The sequence below is a fragment of the Camarhynchus parvulus genome, chromosome 1A (assembly GCF_901933205.1).
Source record: "Camarhynchus parvulus chromosome 1A, STF_HiC, whole genome shotgun sequence".
Taxonomy (NCBI): Eukaryota; Metazoa; Chordata; class Aves; order Passeriformes; family Thraupidae; genus Camarhynchus; species Camarhynchus parvulus.
In genome coordinates this window covers 46,651,380-46,665,170 of record NC_044586.1, presented here as the reverse complement: position 1 = coordinate 46,665,170, position 13,791 = coordinate 46,651,380, and the positions used below count along the sequence as shown (strand labels likewise).

Here is a 13,791-nt window from a genome sequence, read left to right as displayed (position 1 = left end):
TTGTTAGATTTTAAAACCTCCTCCATAAAATCATTAAACTCTTGTTCATCAGCGACCATAGTACTGAAACTGCATACAGATCCTGCACACAAAGTTCAGTGTAAAACTTGGACAGGTAGAACCATGTCCAAACATAACAAAACAAAGTGAATAAAAAACTGTATTTGAAGTTACCTCTAGCTGAATTTTTCCACATAAATGAATTATAAACATTTTTGGGACATCATACTCCTAATTTTTGCTTGTTTGAGGCTGGCTACAACCTGGCAAGTCATGGGCACCACTTCAAATACAAGTAAGGTATAGTGTGATTCTCATTCATATACTGTGTTTAGTAGGAGTGGTGAGTCACTGTTCAGGGGATTTTTAATAGAATTTGCAAAACTTCACATAGGAAAATGGGCCAGTGGGTTGGGAATTAAAGAACTGGATGACAATTTCTCCTAATGTTACAGGCTTTAAAAGATTATTAAGATTTTCATGTCTTAGCCATTTGCAAGTGAGAGGAACATTAACTTCTATTTACTAAAAATATTTGAGCTATACAGGTGTGATCAACATCCAAGCTTGTTGAAACAGTAATGTGGGTTCAAACTCATGAGATAATTTTACAGCAATTACTATCAACAAAATAAAAGTTTTGTCCCTTCAGTTATTATTTTCAGATTGTTCCCTTTAATGAGTCCTCTTCAATATCAGACTGCAGGCAATAATGGTGTTATTTCTATTTTAATTAAATTGTGTTTGCTACTATGACATACTTAAATCAATGACTCCAGTGTATGCTAAATTCCACAACAGCTTATTTCTCTCAGAATTTTCTAAAGCTGAGCTGTTAAAAAGAAGCAGCAGACTTCCATTTCAGTTTTCGGGTAAAGTTACCATACCTGTAGTTATAATAGAGATAAATGCCACAGCAACAAAAAAGACAACAAAGATAATTTCTATCCTCATCTGGAACCAGCGCAGTGTTGACAGGTAGAGGAACCAGTTTGCCGTGTGTAGGTTCAGAGCTTTGTGAAACAAGGTCTCAAAATACGGCTGCCGCCCAAAAGCTCGCAGTGTCCACAGCCCTTTTAAGCTTGTAACAAGATGGGTGAAAATTGGACTCCGAGCTGCAAAGTGTTTAAATCAGAACAACATCAGCATGCATGAGGAAATGCCTTTGACAATGAAAACACCCCGCCATGCTCTACCTCACAGCAGTGTAACCACTGCCAGTGTGCAATTTACATATGTTGTCAAACTACATGACTGAAGTCATCCTAACAAAGGATACATAGCAACAGTCCTTGCAAGAATGGGTTGAAATTGCATTCAGTGTATTGACAGGAAGGGATCACAATAACTCTTCATATTTAACACATAACTATTTGTCTCATATCTACTTGGGAATGCTCCTGGCCTTCTGTAGGATGCCACAAGAGAAAGGCTGCTCCTCTCCAGCCAAAATTAATTCCTGCAATTTTGATAACTCCAATATATGAAGCTTTCTTAGCATAGACAGAGTACTTTAATGCTCCAGATTCAACTGCACTGACATGGTAATTTTAAGCAAATCTTGCATTACATAAAAAGTGGTGAGCCAGTGCTGGATCCCTGTGAACATCAAAGAAATTTAAATTAAAGTCTGAGGAACTCCAGAATTACACTTAAGGGAAGAGGATCACCACTGTTTAAAATTCAGGACTGACTTGCCATGGATCTGCCGGTTTGCTGCAAAGCCAAGCAACAGTGCATGGTCTGCAAGTTCACACTTCCAAATGAGGTTTTCATTTTTATTTGGAATATTTTATTCTCTTAATGGGGGGAGAGGAAGGAAATTTAATCAAATAACTTATTCAGAAATCAGAGTTCTTTGTGATTAAGATACATCCATTGAAATTTTTCTTACAAAGAAACAAACTCAAAGGGTACACACCAAGTCTGAACACAATTTTGCAAGCTACATGTACTCTCAAGAAAACTGTATATCAGGACTTTATTTGTTTTCAGCTGCAGTGGTGATAAAGCCCATCTTTTAAAAGGCCTTTTTTATTGCTCTTTGGCAGCAGAGCACTCAGTATTGGCTGAATGAGTAACAGCCCTGGCTTTAAGGAGATAGGTGTTCTGCTCCCAAAGACAATGCCATCTTGCAAGAGAAGACACAAAAAAGAGGAGAAAGAGTGAATCACTTCTCAATTGATTTGTTGTGGATTTAAAAGTCTACCAACTTTGCTGCTCCTACCTTCAGATTCCAGTTGTTTCAGCTGCTGAGAAGTGTGGAGGAAGTATGCCCTTAACAGAATAAAGGCTGCTATCACAGGCACTGATGCCAGGAAGATGTAGGGTTCTAATATTGAGACTACTGTTATAGCGCCAATCACAATCAGTATTAACTGTAGAATGAAAGAAAAATACTATTGATAAAGTAAACTTGTCATTTGATAGACTAGAGATTGGTGAGGAATTTCCTTCCTATGGCAACTACATATTGTTTCAGCAAACATAAAGTGCTAAGCTAAGAATATTTGCAGCTGAGAACAAACCTCCATGAAAAGATAATTAATAACTTGGACCAGATCCATAACCTGTTGCAAGAAGCTGCCACCTTTTCTTAATAGATGGGAAAAGTGTTTTCTATAGTACAATCTGTATTGCAGGCTTCTAAAATATGAAGCCACACAAAAACAATGGCAGCTAGGCACTCACTCTCCACTTAAAATATAAGAATGAAACTTGCAATATCTGCAGCCACCGACCAAACCTACTGGTGTTGTCCTTGTCTGGACTAGGTGTGCAAGACTGTCAGGAGCTGAGTGACAGCCTCCTGCAGGTTCTGGGCAAAGCAGTCTTGCTGAGGATCAGAAAAAGTGGGAAGTTGTACTTTGGTCAAGGGACTGTAACTCATACATGAAACTAACACTACTGCTTGTCCTGATCAGAAGACAGGAAATAAATTGTACAAGAATCTGTGATATGACAAATTAGCAGTTTCAGGAGAAATAAAAAGGTGTTTAAAGGTGTCAGATGATAAAAGGAACAAAATTGTTTCAGAGTTAATCTATTTTAACCTACTAGAGACTACTACCATTTTAAGATCTCATTCTCAGTAGCTTCAGCCAGATTTAGCTAAGTCTGGTCATGATCTTTACTCTAGAAGAGACTTTAGCAGGTAGACTGCTTTTTTCTAGTGTCTAAATCTAATCAAGTATACCAGCATACATAGAATAGCAAAGTTCTGCTTTGTATCAGGGCATTACTTCTAACACTAAACAACTACTTCAAGCTGCAAACTTACCAGCATAAACCAACTGCAGATGGACAATTTGGGGCAAAATTATGAACATTGCATTGAAACATCACTGCAAATGACTAGTCAACAGAGAAACAGATGAAAACAAAACTAATTTCACATTAGGAAGAAACCTGCAGTGGGTGCTTTTGCTACTATATCCACATAAATTCAAGGAAGGATTTAAATTCCCAATATTTCAAGTTAGAGGTCACTCATGAGCAGGTAAGCATGTTCTAAGTTTCCTATAACTTTTTTTCATCAGAAATCTGAACAATGCAATAGCAGCATCACATTATAGGAAAAAATTACGTTACAGCTGAACTAGCTAAAGAAGGAATGGCTTTGAACTGAAATAGAGCAGGTTTAGATTAGATATTAGGAAGAAATTCTTTACTAGGAGGGTGGTGAGGCATTGGAACAGGTTGCCCAGAGAAGGTGTGGATGCCCCACTCCCGGAAGTGTTCAAGGCCAGATTGAAAGGGGCTCTGAGAAACCTGACCTCATGGAAAGCATCCTTGCCTTTGCAGAGGGGTTGGAACTAGATGATCTTTAATGTCCCTTCCAGCCCAAACAATTTTATGGTCCTATGAGTTCTTTCACTATTTTCCTCATTTCTCTTAAAGGAATGGTGATATGTGTGGGTTACACTTGTGCAGGCTGTTTAGCACTGGCCTGCAGCAATGCAAGAATAGATTTGTGTTTACTCATTACTTCAAACTGCAGAAATTAGTAGCGCTTGTATCTCTCTTTAATTGTTAAGAAGCAAATGAGCTATTCAAGTGATATTGAGCCAAGTTATACAGTTCTCGCATTACTTGAGATTACAGTCACTCAGTGACTGTTAAAATTCCCATTTCTATAATTTACTCGAATTTTGTAAAGGTCACCATGATGTCATACTGTTTTAACTGCTGATCCCACAGTTATTTCACTAAAAAGTTGAATATGAAAATCTGTGTTATCTCATAAACTCCAAAGTAAGCCTAAAGTCAGACAGAAGATTATATTTTCTCTAAAAAGGCAGAAGCAAATATCTAAACTACAAGCCAAGTGTATTGGCATATAGTTGAGGAATGGGAGCAGAGGGCTCATGCAGCACAGTGCAGTGCCTCAGATGCTGAGCTTTCAGCACAGGGACAGAGGCCAGATGGGGAGACATGTCCCACTGTTTCCCAGTTTGGAAAACGCAGTTGGTAGTAGACAAAGCAACTCAGCAAGCGCTCAGCGTGGCAATGACTGCAACAGCCAGTTTGATTAACCAACAGGAGTTTATCATTTAGGGGAAACCAGTCCTGATCACAGGCATGAATGTTCAGTGAGTTGAACATTCACTCTGTGAACTTTTGGGTGAGACTATATTAAACCTTAGGAACAAGCAGCATCTCACAGGAAGGATCTTCAAGAATTGAGGACTGGCTGATAGAACTGGGTTTAACCTTTAGACATGGCTTAGGGGGATCTCATCACTTTGTATGACTATATACTTATATAAGTTATAAATTGTTCCGTATATACAGTTTGTTATTATTTATATAATTAAAATATATTCTATTTATATAAATAATAGTAGGTATTTCTTGTGGACCATATGTGCTTGAACCAAATTCTTTTAAATGGCACACAGTGGGAAGATAAGAGGCAACGGGCACAAGCTGAAATGCACAAAATTCCATTTAAACATAAGAAAAAGCACTTATAGCATGGGGAAGGTCAAATACTGGAATGTGTTACTCAGAGAACTTGGAGTTATCCAAAACTCAGCTTGGCCTTGAGCAACGTTCTCTAGCTGAACCTGCTTTGAACAGAGGGGGTGGAGGTGTTCCATGTTCTAGGTCCACATATCCCTTCCACACTCTGTGGCTCTTCAACAATCATCAGAAGGGAAAAGTCCTATCTATAACTTCTCTGTATCTTTCAGAGGAATCTTTGTTCCTTAGCAGAGTCCATGGAAGTCTGAATCTATGGAGGACCAGAAGAAATTGGTTGTGAAGGAATAACTGTTAAAATTATTCAAGACAATGGGTAGGTTCAATGATATTCAGCAGAAGAACCTGGAAAGAGAGGGCAGCTTATCATGCATGTCTAGAAGCCTCTGCAGCTGAGACTGAGGAGAGAGAGGTGAATCTGTGGGACAATAGGGTATGGATACACCTCTGCAAGGCATCAGAATAGAAAAGCCAAATACTGGGCTTTTCCTTTTTCTTGAAAACATGAAAACTAGGCAGTTCCTTGTAGAAGTTTGAAATGTAGAGACAGACTAATTAACATGCTTCTAGAATAATACCCCCATGGTAGATCCAAAATATCTGAAACAAAACGGTCGTATCAGAAAAGACAGTAGTGACTCCTGTTCACACTGAAGATTATACAGTTGATTCAGAGAGTCCCAATGTCCATGTTTGCTCATTCAGCAAGTCCTCATGACATCAGCATGACATGAAGTAAAGCTGTAATACTTGAACCTCTTCATGCCAAGCTGCAATGGCCCCTCTGAAGTCATGAGTCAAAGTTATCAATTCCTCACAAAGATATAGGGAAAGAAATTCTCTCATCAGATAATCATGATGGTAGGGACTGTAAAGCAGGCAAATTCACAGATGGAGACAGGCAATCTGTACAGCAGAGTGTTTGGGTTGATTAAGTTGGACCTGTATATCACCTTAATAATGTAGAGAGGAACAGGAGCACCAGGAAAGATTTGCTTGTTTTTAAAATGTTTTGGGAACAAGTTCTCTCTGAGGAAAAGCTGACATTTCCATAGAAGACAAAGGAACAGAAAAGTCAAGAATACATTCAACAGAAGAGCAGAAGAGCTTAAGGAGGGGAAATTATGAAAGTGACTGAATGCAATAAAAGAATAGCATTAAAAAAACGGTTAACTTGACCCAAGATAACAGAAAAAACTAAGGAATGCCCTTTATGACTTACAGTTGAATCTGGGCAGCAGCAGGGATACTTGTCCTTTAGGGGTCTGCAGGGCAAAAATATTTCTGAGCCCGAGTAGTAAGAGCGGTTTGCATAAACAGTGGGGGTAATTACACACAGAGGCAAGCACTCAAAATGAAGCAATACAGTTGAACTACAGGATAAGCAGCTACGTAGATACATAGATTGAAAAAAATTCATATGATTTCCTTTGCAAGATGTAAAGCTGAAATATCATATTGCTATAAGACAGCAAAAGCTACAACTTTTATTCTACAAACCTGAATGAAGTCAAATACTGTAAGTGGAAGTATGTCATCCAGTACTGCCGTATCTTTTGAGAACCTGTTAAGCATACCACCTATGGGTTAAGGAAAAAAAAGTCAAACATTTTAATACCCCCCAAATCCCACATTTACTACTTTAACAAAAGTTACAACTTTTTCTGAATGCAAAATATTAAATACAAGATTTTTTTTTAAGTATAAGCAGTTCCATGACAGTTTAGTGGAGCTACAGTTTCTGTCTCCCTGGAGGAATTCGGCTGCACAACTTCTGTTTCAGCTCTTGGGAAAAAAAACCCAGGAAAATGTCATTTAAAATAAGAAACCACTAAAAAGGGCAGATATAGAGGCACAAAGCATAAGGTCAGTACCCCTTATTCAGCAGGCCCTGATGATAAACAGGTAATTTGCACATCAGCATTTGCCTGGGTTTGTAACCTGTTTCTTAATTTTTGAGTAGAATTACTGTATTAAAGTTATGTAACAACAAAGTTAAGAATATAAGGGAAAATTAAGGAGAAGCTCATTGTTGTGTCATCATTTAGCAGTGTCTCCTATGATCTAGCACTTATCAGTAAGAAACACATGATATAGGAATTTCATGTTAAATGGGAGATGGAACTTGTTGCACCAGTTATATAATGAGCTTTATATCAACTCCCAAATTTGAATATGCATACCATCATTCACACTAACTGATGTTTTATGCCATTTTAGTAGGACTATTCATAAAAAAAGCACTATTTATCATCCACATCTGATTCCTTGTCACTCATGACATAGCTGACAATATGTTTTCTATTGCAGTTTTTGACAAAGTCTATTCTTTAGAAGTTATTCTACTTTTATTGCCTAGAACAGTTAATGGTTTATTTTCTCCAAATTTCTTTCTTACAGGGTGATATTTCAGAATCAGAATTGACAACTGAAATATGTCACACTTAAGTGCAATCAAGTTTCATTAAAAGATTCACAAATTACCTTATGTGGCAAACTTCTAACATTCCACTTGACTGAAAATGTAAATGGAAGGTAACACTCTCCTTTAACAGAATGAAAACCATTAAATTGAAATTAAATGCCTAAGTGAGTCAATCACCTCCCATTTCAATTACCTGCTTTCCAAGAGTTGAAGGTTGACATAGGTGCATGAAGAACTGCATGCACCATCTTCTGATGAAGAGTTTTAGACACTGTTATAAGTGTATGCACAAGGGGCAAACCTCTGAAGATTCCCATGGCAAGCAGAGTATCTGCCACACCCACATAGATGTAAACGATGTAGTAGCTGCTAGTGTCAGTGACAATCACAGGAGGCTTATCAGAGGTGCTGTTTTCTGACTGGGTTGAATTTGCCTTCAAAGCTGTCCTGTGTGATGGAAATGACAAATAAATGCATTACTGGGAATTGTGTGCTCTTTCTTTTTTACTTACTAAACAAAACCAATCAGTACTCCAGTGTCCATTTGTTTTAAAACTATGCTAATTGTTATAGATATTTCCAGTCATTTTTAAAATATTGTCATGAACGTGTGAAATATAAATTATTAATTGCCCTGGTAGTCTCTTGCAAATCTGCTGCCTATTTAATCACTGACAAACCTAACCTAATCCAGGAAAATTCACCCACTTCTTTTAAACAGAAAAATTAGTTTAAGTCTTGAAAAAACTGAATTACTACAGAAGTAAAATTCTTTAGGTATACTATAAAAATCAAAGCCCTTAGTGACAATGGAAATTGAAATCAACATAATTCACTCCACCTCCAGTGGGACCTATGTCACCATATGCTTCTATACTCACACACACTCATTGCTGCAAGACAAAAACAGGGATTAAAAGCATTAACCCAGGAAAAGCCACTGGCTTTTCTACTGCTTAGTACATTTTAACCTACAACTGCTGATCCTGTAACTTCTGAGAATTCTTCATAGATGAGCTGTAGAAATTTTACAAACGGGGGTCTTACAGAAACTGCTCCCTTGTAATGTTCCTAAGCAAGTCTTACCAGACCTCTGAATCATGAAGGTATACTGAAGATAATCAGGTCCCTGCATCCCCAGATTGAGCTGACCCAGGAAAATCTTGCATACACTCTTGTGTACTCAATAACAAGGCATAAACCATTCAACTGTTAGCACTTAAAGAAGTACCAGATACCACCTATACAAGGTATTAAAATCATCCATCTATGAACCATTTTGTTGACTATAAGGTAGTGACTATCCACATAGAATTCTGGCAGAATTTATTCATTCTTTACAGAAAAAATAATATAAGGGTTACCCCAGTTTCTCAAAAAATTATCTCCACTACTTACTTTTGAAGAAACCATACTCCACCAAGAGAAGCAGCTACCTGTGACCAAAGAAAACAGAGTCAGATTTTGGTTTATCACTTTATGTAATCTTTCTCTCATATCTTTTTTCATTGACTTTATACCTGTTTTTAGAGGCAGCATAACAAATGGGTGGAAGTCAAACCTACTTAAAGCAAAAACCTTGTTATATCTGCTTCTCTCTCCACGGAAACAATTTAGTGCATCCCACCAGGGAAGCTACATTTAGATTTGTATTAAAATCAGGCTCTCAAGTGCCCCAGAGATTCTTGAATTCTAGAAATTCTTGTGTTCTTTTTTACCATACTATTGACAAAGGCTTGCTAATGTCTTCCTACTGATAACGGTATGCCTTTAAGTTTTAAAGATTAATATTGTTTATGACCCTGGAAGAGTAAGTCTCTCAGTATCTTCAAAGGCATCTATTCAAATATGAATGTCATACCTTTAACATCATTATTATTTTTGCCTTGTTGTTCTTACTAGCTGATATCTATATTTGGTATATTCATTTGACTGATATTGCTTTGCTGCTTAGTTTTACATAATTTTCCACATAATCTATTGTAATATTTTTAAAATGTAGGATTAAACCCTTTTTATTGTGAGATGGTTTGGTACTCAACAAGAATTTAGTCTGTAAAATATTCTTATCTGTCTACCAAGATTCTGGAGATCTTAATCTAGTCTATTAGATTTTAGTTTGCTCTGTTCCTGACTATGATAATTTTTCTAAGGGTTGAAACAGTTTTTACATTTTCTTCCATACATTTTTATGTCACTTCTACAGAAATATATTGTGGTAATACCCCAACTGATGCACACAACTGAAGTCTTCTCTATGGGAGCCACCAACTTCTGCAGGTCTTACTCAAGATTGACCATGATGGTCCTGAATATAAGTGTTTGTAAGAATCAGGCTTCTTTCACAATAGTATTTTCACATCTCCCAACAGAATTCTGTTCTCATCTTGACTCCTCACAACAGAGGAGTTTTTTCAGCTGTGAAGATGATGGTAGGTAATACTGTCACAGAATAGTTTCACAAAGCCTTTCTCTGTGTTTCCTTACAAAACTGCTCTTCTTTCAGTTCAGCAGCCCTAGTCTCTGGGTATTACATCCATGAGACACAGTTTTGAGCTGCTTAAGTGGGCTACACAACACACACCACACAAACATAGGAAATAAGTACAGTTGATGTCCTATTTATGGTGACCTGTGTGAACACACCTCGGAATCTACAGCAATCCATTCAAAAGCAATCCATTCCAAAGCAATCCATTCCAATCTAAAATATCATCTCTATAATTTTCAAAGTAGTCCCACCCAGATCTGAACCACCACTTTCAATTTACTTGGATGTTCATCACTAGCCTGTCTTCATTATCTCAAGTTGGAAGGGTACAAACTGTTAGCACAGGACGCACAAACACTTGGAATGGTATTTCAGCTCACACACAGAGGTTTGCTCAAGACTGGGCTGCAGCTGTGTATTTTTCAGCCAATTCATTTATCAATTGCCTTTTACTTCAATGATAGTCACACTGGAAACTTTAAATTGTATGGAAACATTCTTTGTCAAAGATTTTTTTTTTCAGTTAGAAGATGAGGTTTTTAAAACCATTTAAAAATATTTAGCCTAAAATAAAAGCAAAAATGTGTAATAAACATTTAGAAATATATGCTGAATATACAGGAATAAATCTGATGTATCTTAAAATTTAGATTTCCTTTGCCTCTAAAGCTCACATTCAGCTTTGCTGTTCTTTACACGGCCATTTTCCTCAACCATGAAAACAAAACTTACAAGAAGAGCTATACCTCTAAGTACAGCCTTGCTGATGGAGTTGGTTTAAAATTAAGATGCTAAACTAGATTTAAGCTCCAGGGTTTATTCCTGGTCCAAGAGAAGTAACTTAAATCACCTGCAATATATCATTAGTGTAAATTCAGAATACCATCAATCACCATCTTTCCCCAGCTATGATGACACTAGAAGTTTGAATCTCACCACAGAATTGCTAAAAACCCTTTGCTGACAATCAGCCAGAAAATAATCCTATATTCCTAATGGATTCTTCTCTTCATTCAGTTCATGTTGAAAAATACCAAGAGAAATTGGCACCATATTTTGTAAGTTGACATATGAATACTGTCTCGTTGATTTCTCCCTATGAAACATCTTCCTTCACTTTAAAAAATACTTGATTTAGGATATTTACTATAGAAGAGAACATTAAGAGGTTCTATATACTTAAAGTTTTTCTAAATTGAGAGACAAGACAAAAAGCAGGCAATTTCTGATATATGAAAAACCGTCAAATGTCTTCAAAGAGCCAGATGTTCTTCAGTACTTGTTCTGGTGTTTAACACTATCCTTGGAAAAAGTCTTCTCTGCATGCTGCAGGAACACCCCTTCCATCTTTCACTGCCACCACAGGCATTCAGCACTCTGCCTTACTCACCACTCTTCTTTCACTAGGAGCAAAGCTAGTAACTCATTTTTCAAAGCAATTTTCCAGAATTTATGTACGTGCTGATCAAAAAAAATTATGGCAATTATTGTTGTTAACTGCCTAAGACTATTCAAAGGTAATTTGTAATGAGAAATGGGAGATTATTCAGCTGTGAACAAAAGACTTGCATAGGGTAATAATTCTTTTTTGTGGTACCACATAGAGAAAATAACCTGGATAATTTGAGAAGATGGGTCTTCTGCTGCTGTGCACTAACCACTAACTTTGATGAAGTGCTCATCTAAGCAATAGAAAAGTCCCTACAATTTAATTTAGCAGCAGTTTTCAATAAGTGATACATACAAGAGCTTATGTCTTGATGCTTTATCCATTTTCACAAAGAACAGTTTGAACAAACATCATTTGTTGCAACATGACACCAAGCACAGATTTTCTTACCTCAACTAAGAAGACAGTCACACACAAAATCAGAACAAAAATCAAGTTTTTGTGGATAGTAACGTATCTGAAATAGGTATTCCATGTAGTAACAGTACCCATGCTTTCAGCATCATCACTGAAGCACTCCTGTCAAAAAAACAGTAAAGTAATAGTAAGAATGCTAATAATATCTTTGTATGAGAATTTCTGACATAAGAATGCTGTCATTCTTTCTGCTAAGTCACTGCAAATAATTGAGCTGAAGCATTAAATTGGCTGATAATGGCTAGAGAGGAAGGTACTGACCGGTTGAGTCACCTTTGATATAAATACACAATCAAGAGATTATTTAAAATTTTCAGACAACAATGACAGAAGCTGAGATTTGTCTAGCACTACCAGAATCAGAAACTATTAATCAATAGCTATTTTCTTTCAATGGAGAATTATTATTGTGATTTTAGAATAAATTTGTAAGCACTTGAAGTTTTTTTGTTTTCTGTGGAGCTCAAAAGAAAAAATGGTCCGTGCTTCAGCAAATATTGAATTTAAATTTTCCTTGGACATCTGTTTCCACCTGGGAAACTTCCCCAGAAAATTTTCCTATCCTGAGAAAGTCAGCTGTCCGTTTTGAAAATGAAAGTCGTCCATCATGACCAATTGAAACTATCAGAAAAAAAGAAATTTTGGTCCAGTTTTTGGTATAAAACTCAACCTTCTGGGGGTTTTTGCACATCCATAAAACCAGAGAAAATCAAGCTTACTCCTCCATTCATTATGTGCATCAGGACACAAGAACTAAGCAGTCTAACAAATTTATCAAATTTGATCAAATTCCAGTTTTAAAAACTGTGCTAGTACTTCAAATGTATTTTATTTTTTTCCACGAGCCTTAATGTTTCAAAGGTGAATTTTACCTAAATGCTTTAAAACAAAGTTTTTCCAAGTTATGGTTTCAAATTTTATTTTATCCTAAGTAATCTGAAAGGTAAAGAGCAGGAGACGTAAATTCTGTATTGAAATTCCCTACACTTAGCACTGAGAAATGAACCAAAAATAAGGCAATATAATTTTTTGAGGATTTCATTGATTTTGAGATGATACTTGAGTTTAAAAATTTTCATAGGTATTCAAAACACATATTCTGCAGAGAAATGCTGCATTAGGAAGGAAATAGTCCAGTAGAAAAACAGATGAGGAGTATATCACACTAAACCATCACCATAACCAAACCCAAGGTGAATTCAAATCAACACACACCTTCAAATCCTCTTCATTGATTTCATCAGTTATGTCCAAGATGCTGTCTCGAGACACCCGCCTGGTGTAGATATCCATCTCAGAAGACAGGTTTGTCTGAGGCACCATGGACATTTTCCGAAAGGTTGTACTTCCCTTCTTGGAGAAGTTTGGTCCGTAGTTGACAGAGGCGCTTGTCATGAGGTTGAGCACTGACTGCCTCCTGCGCCCCTGCAGCAGATGGTCAGCCTTGAGCATCCCACTCCTCAGCAGAGCCACGTCCCCCTGCTCCACGTCAGGCACCAGCGAGACCCTCCTCTCCAGCGGGTCACTGTGCCCATCCTCTATCCCATTGACCTGCACCCCATTCTTCTGCACTACTGAGAACTTCCTATTTGCATTAAGGGGGTTAATAATCACAGAGTTCTTCCTCTTGTCATTCAAATCTGATTTTTGTTTAAAAGATTGCTTCTTTATTTCATTGCGTGATCCCATGCCTTCTCCTTCAATGGAATATCGTCGGAGAGTCTCAGTAAGGATTGAATTTCTTCTCTCTGCGCTGAACTGATCAAAAGAGTCAAATCCCATCAGCTCTGAGCTGAAGTCTGGCCGCTGACCCTGAAGTTCAGAAAATGTCCCATAGAAATAGCAGCTCCCTTCATGTAAGATTAATATTTTGTCAGCAATCTTTAAGTGTTCCAATTTTGAAGTAACCAAGATCCTCGTTTTATTCGCCATCAGCTTGCACACACAGCTGTAAAAGATGGAAGTGTGAATATTTAGACTTTTTTGTTCTCATGATTAAATGATGATTTTATCCCTTTCAATTTG

General features: G+C 37.1%; 1 protein-coding gene across 1 annotated transcript in view; it reads right to left on the bottom strand.

The window, feature by feature from the left end:
• Window positions 1-13,791, bottom strand: part of CFTR (CF transmembrane conductance regulator) — an 87,400-nt gene that overhangs the window by 25,759 nt on the left and 47,850 nt on the right. Inside the window, exons 14-20 of the mRNA XM_030960059.1 lie at window positions 12,982-13,714; window positions 11,740-11,868; window positions 8,807-8,844; window positions 7,602-7,855; window positions 6,484-6,563; window positions 2,228-2,378; window positions 888-1,115 (exon numbers count right to left, since the gene is read on the bottom strand). Coding sequence (XP_030815919.1) covers window positions 888-1,115; window positions 2,228-2,378; window positions 6,484-6,563; window positions 7,602-7,855; window positions 8,807-8,844; window positions 11,740-11,868; window positions 12,982-13,714 — 1,613 coding nt within the window. The remainder of the gene's footprint in view (window positions 1-887; window positions 1,116-2,227; window positions 2,379-6,483; window positions 6,564-7,601; window positions 7,856-8,806; window positions 8,845-11,739; window positions 11,869-12,981; window positions 13,715-13,791) is intronic.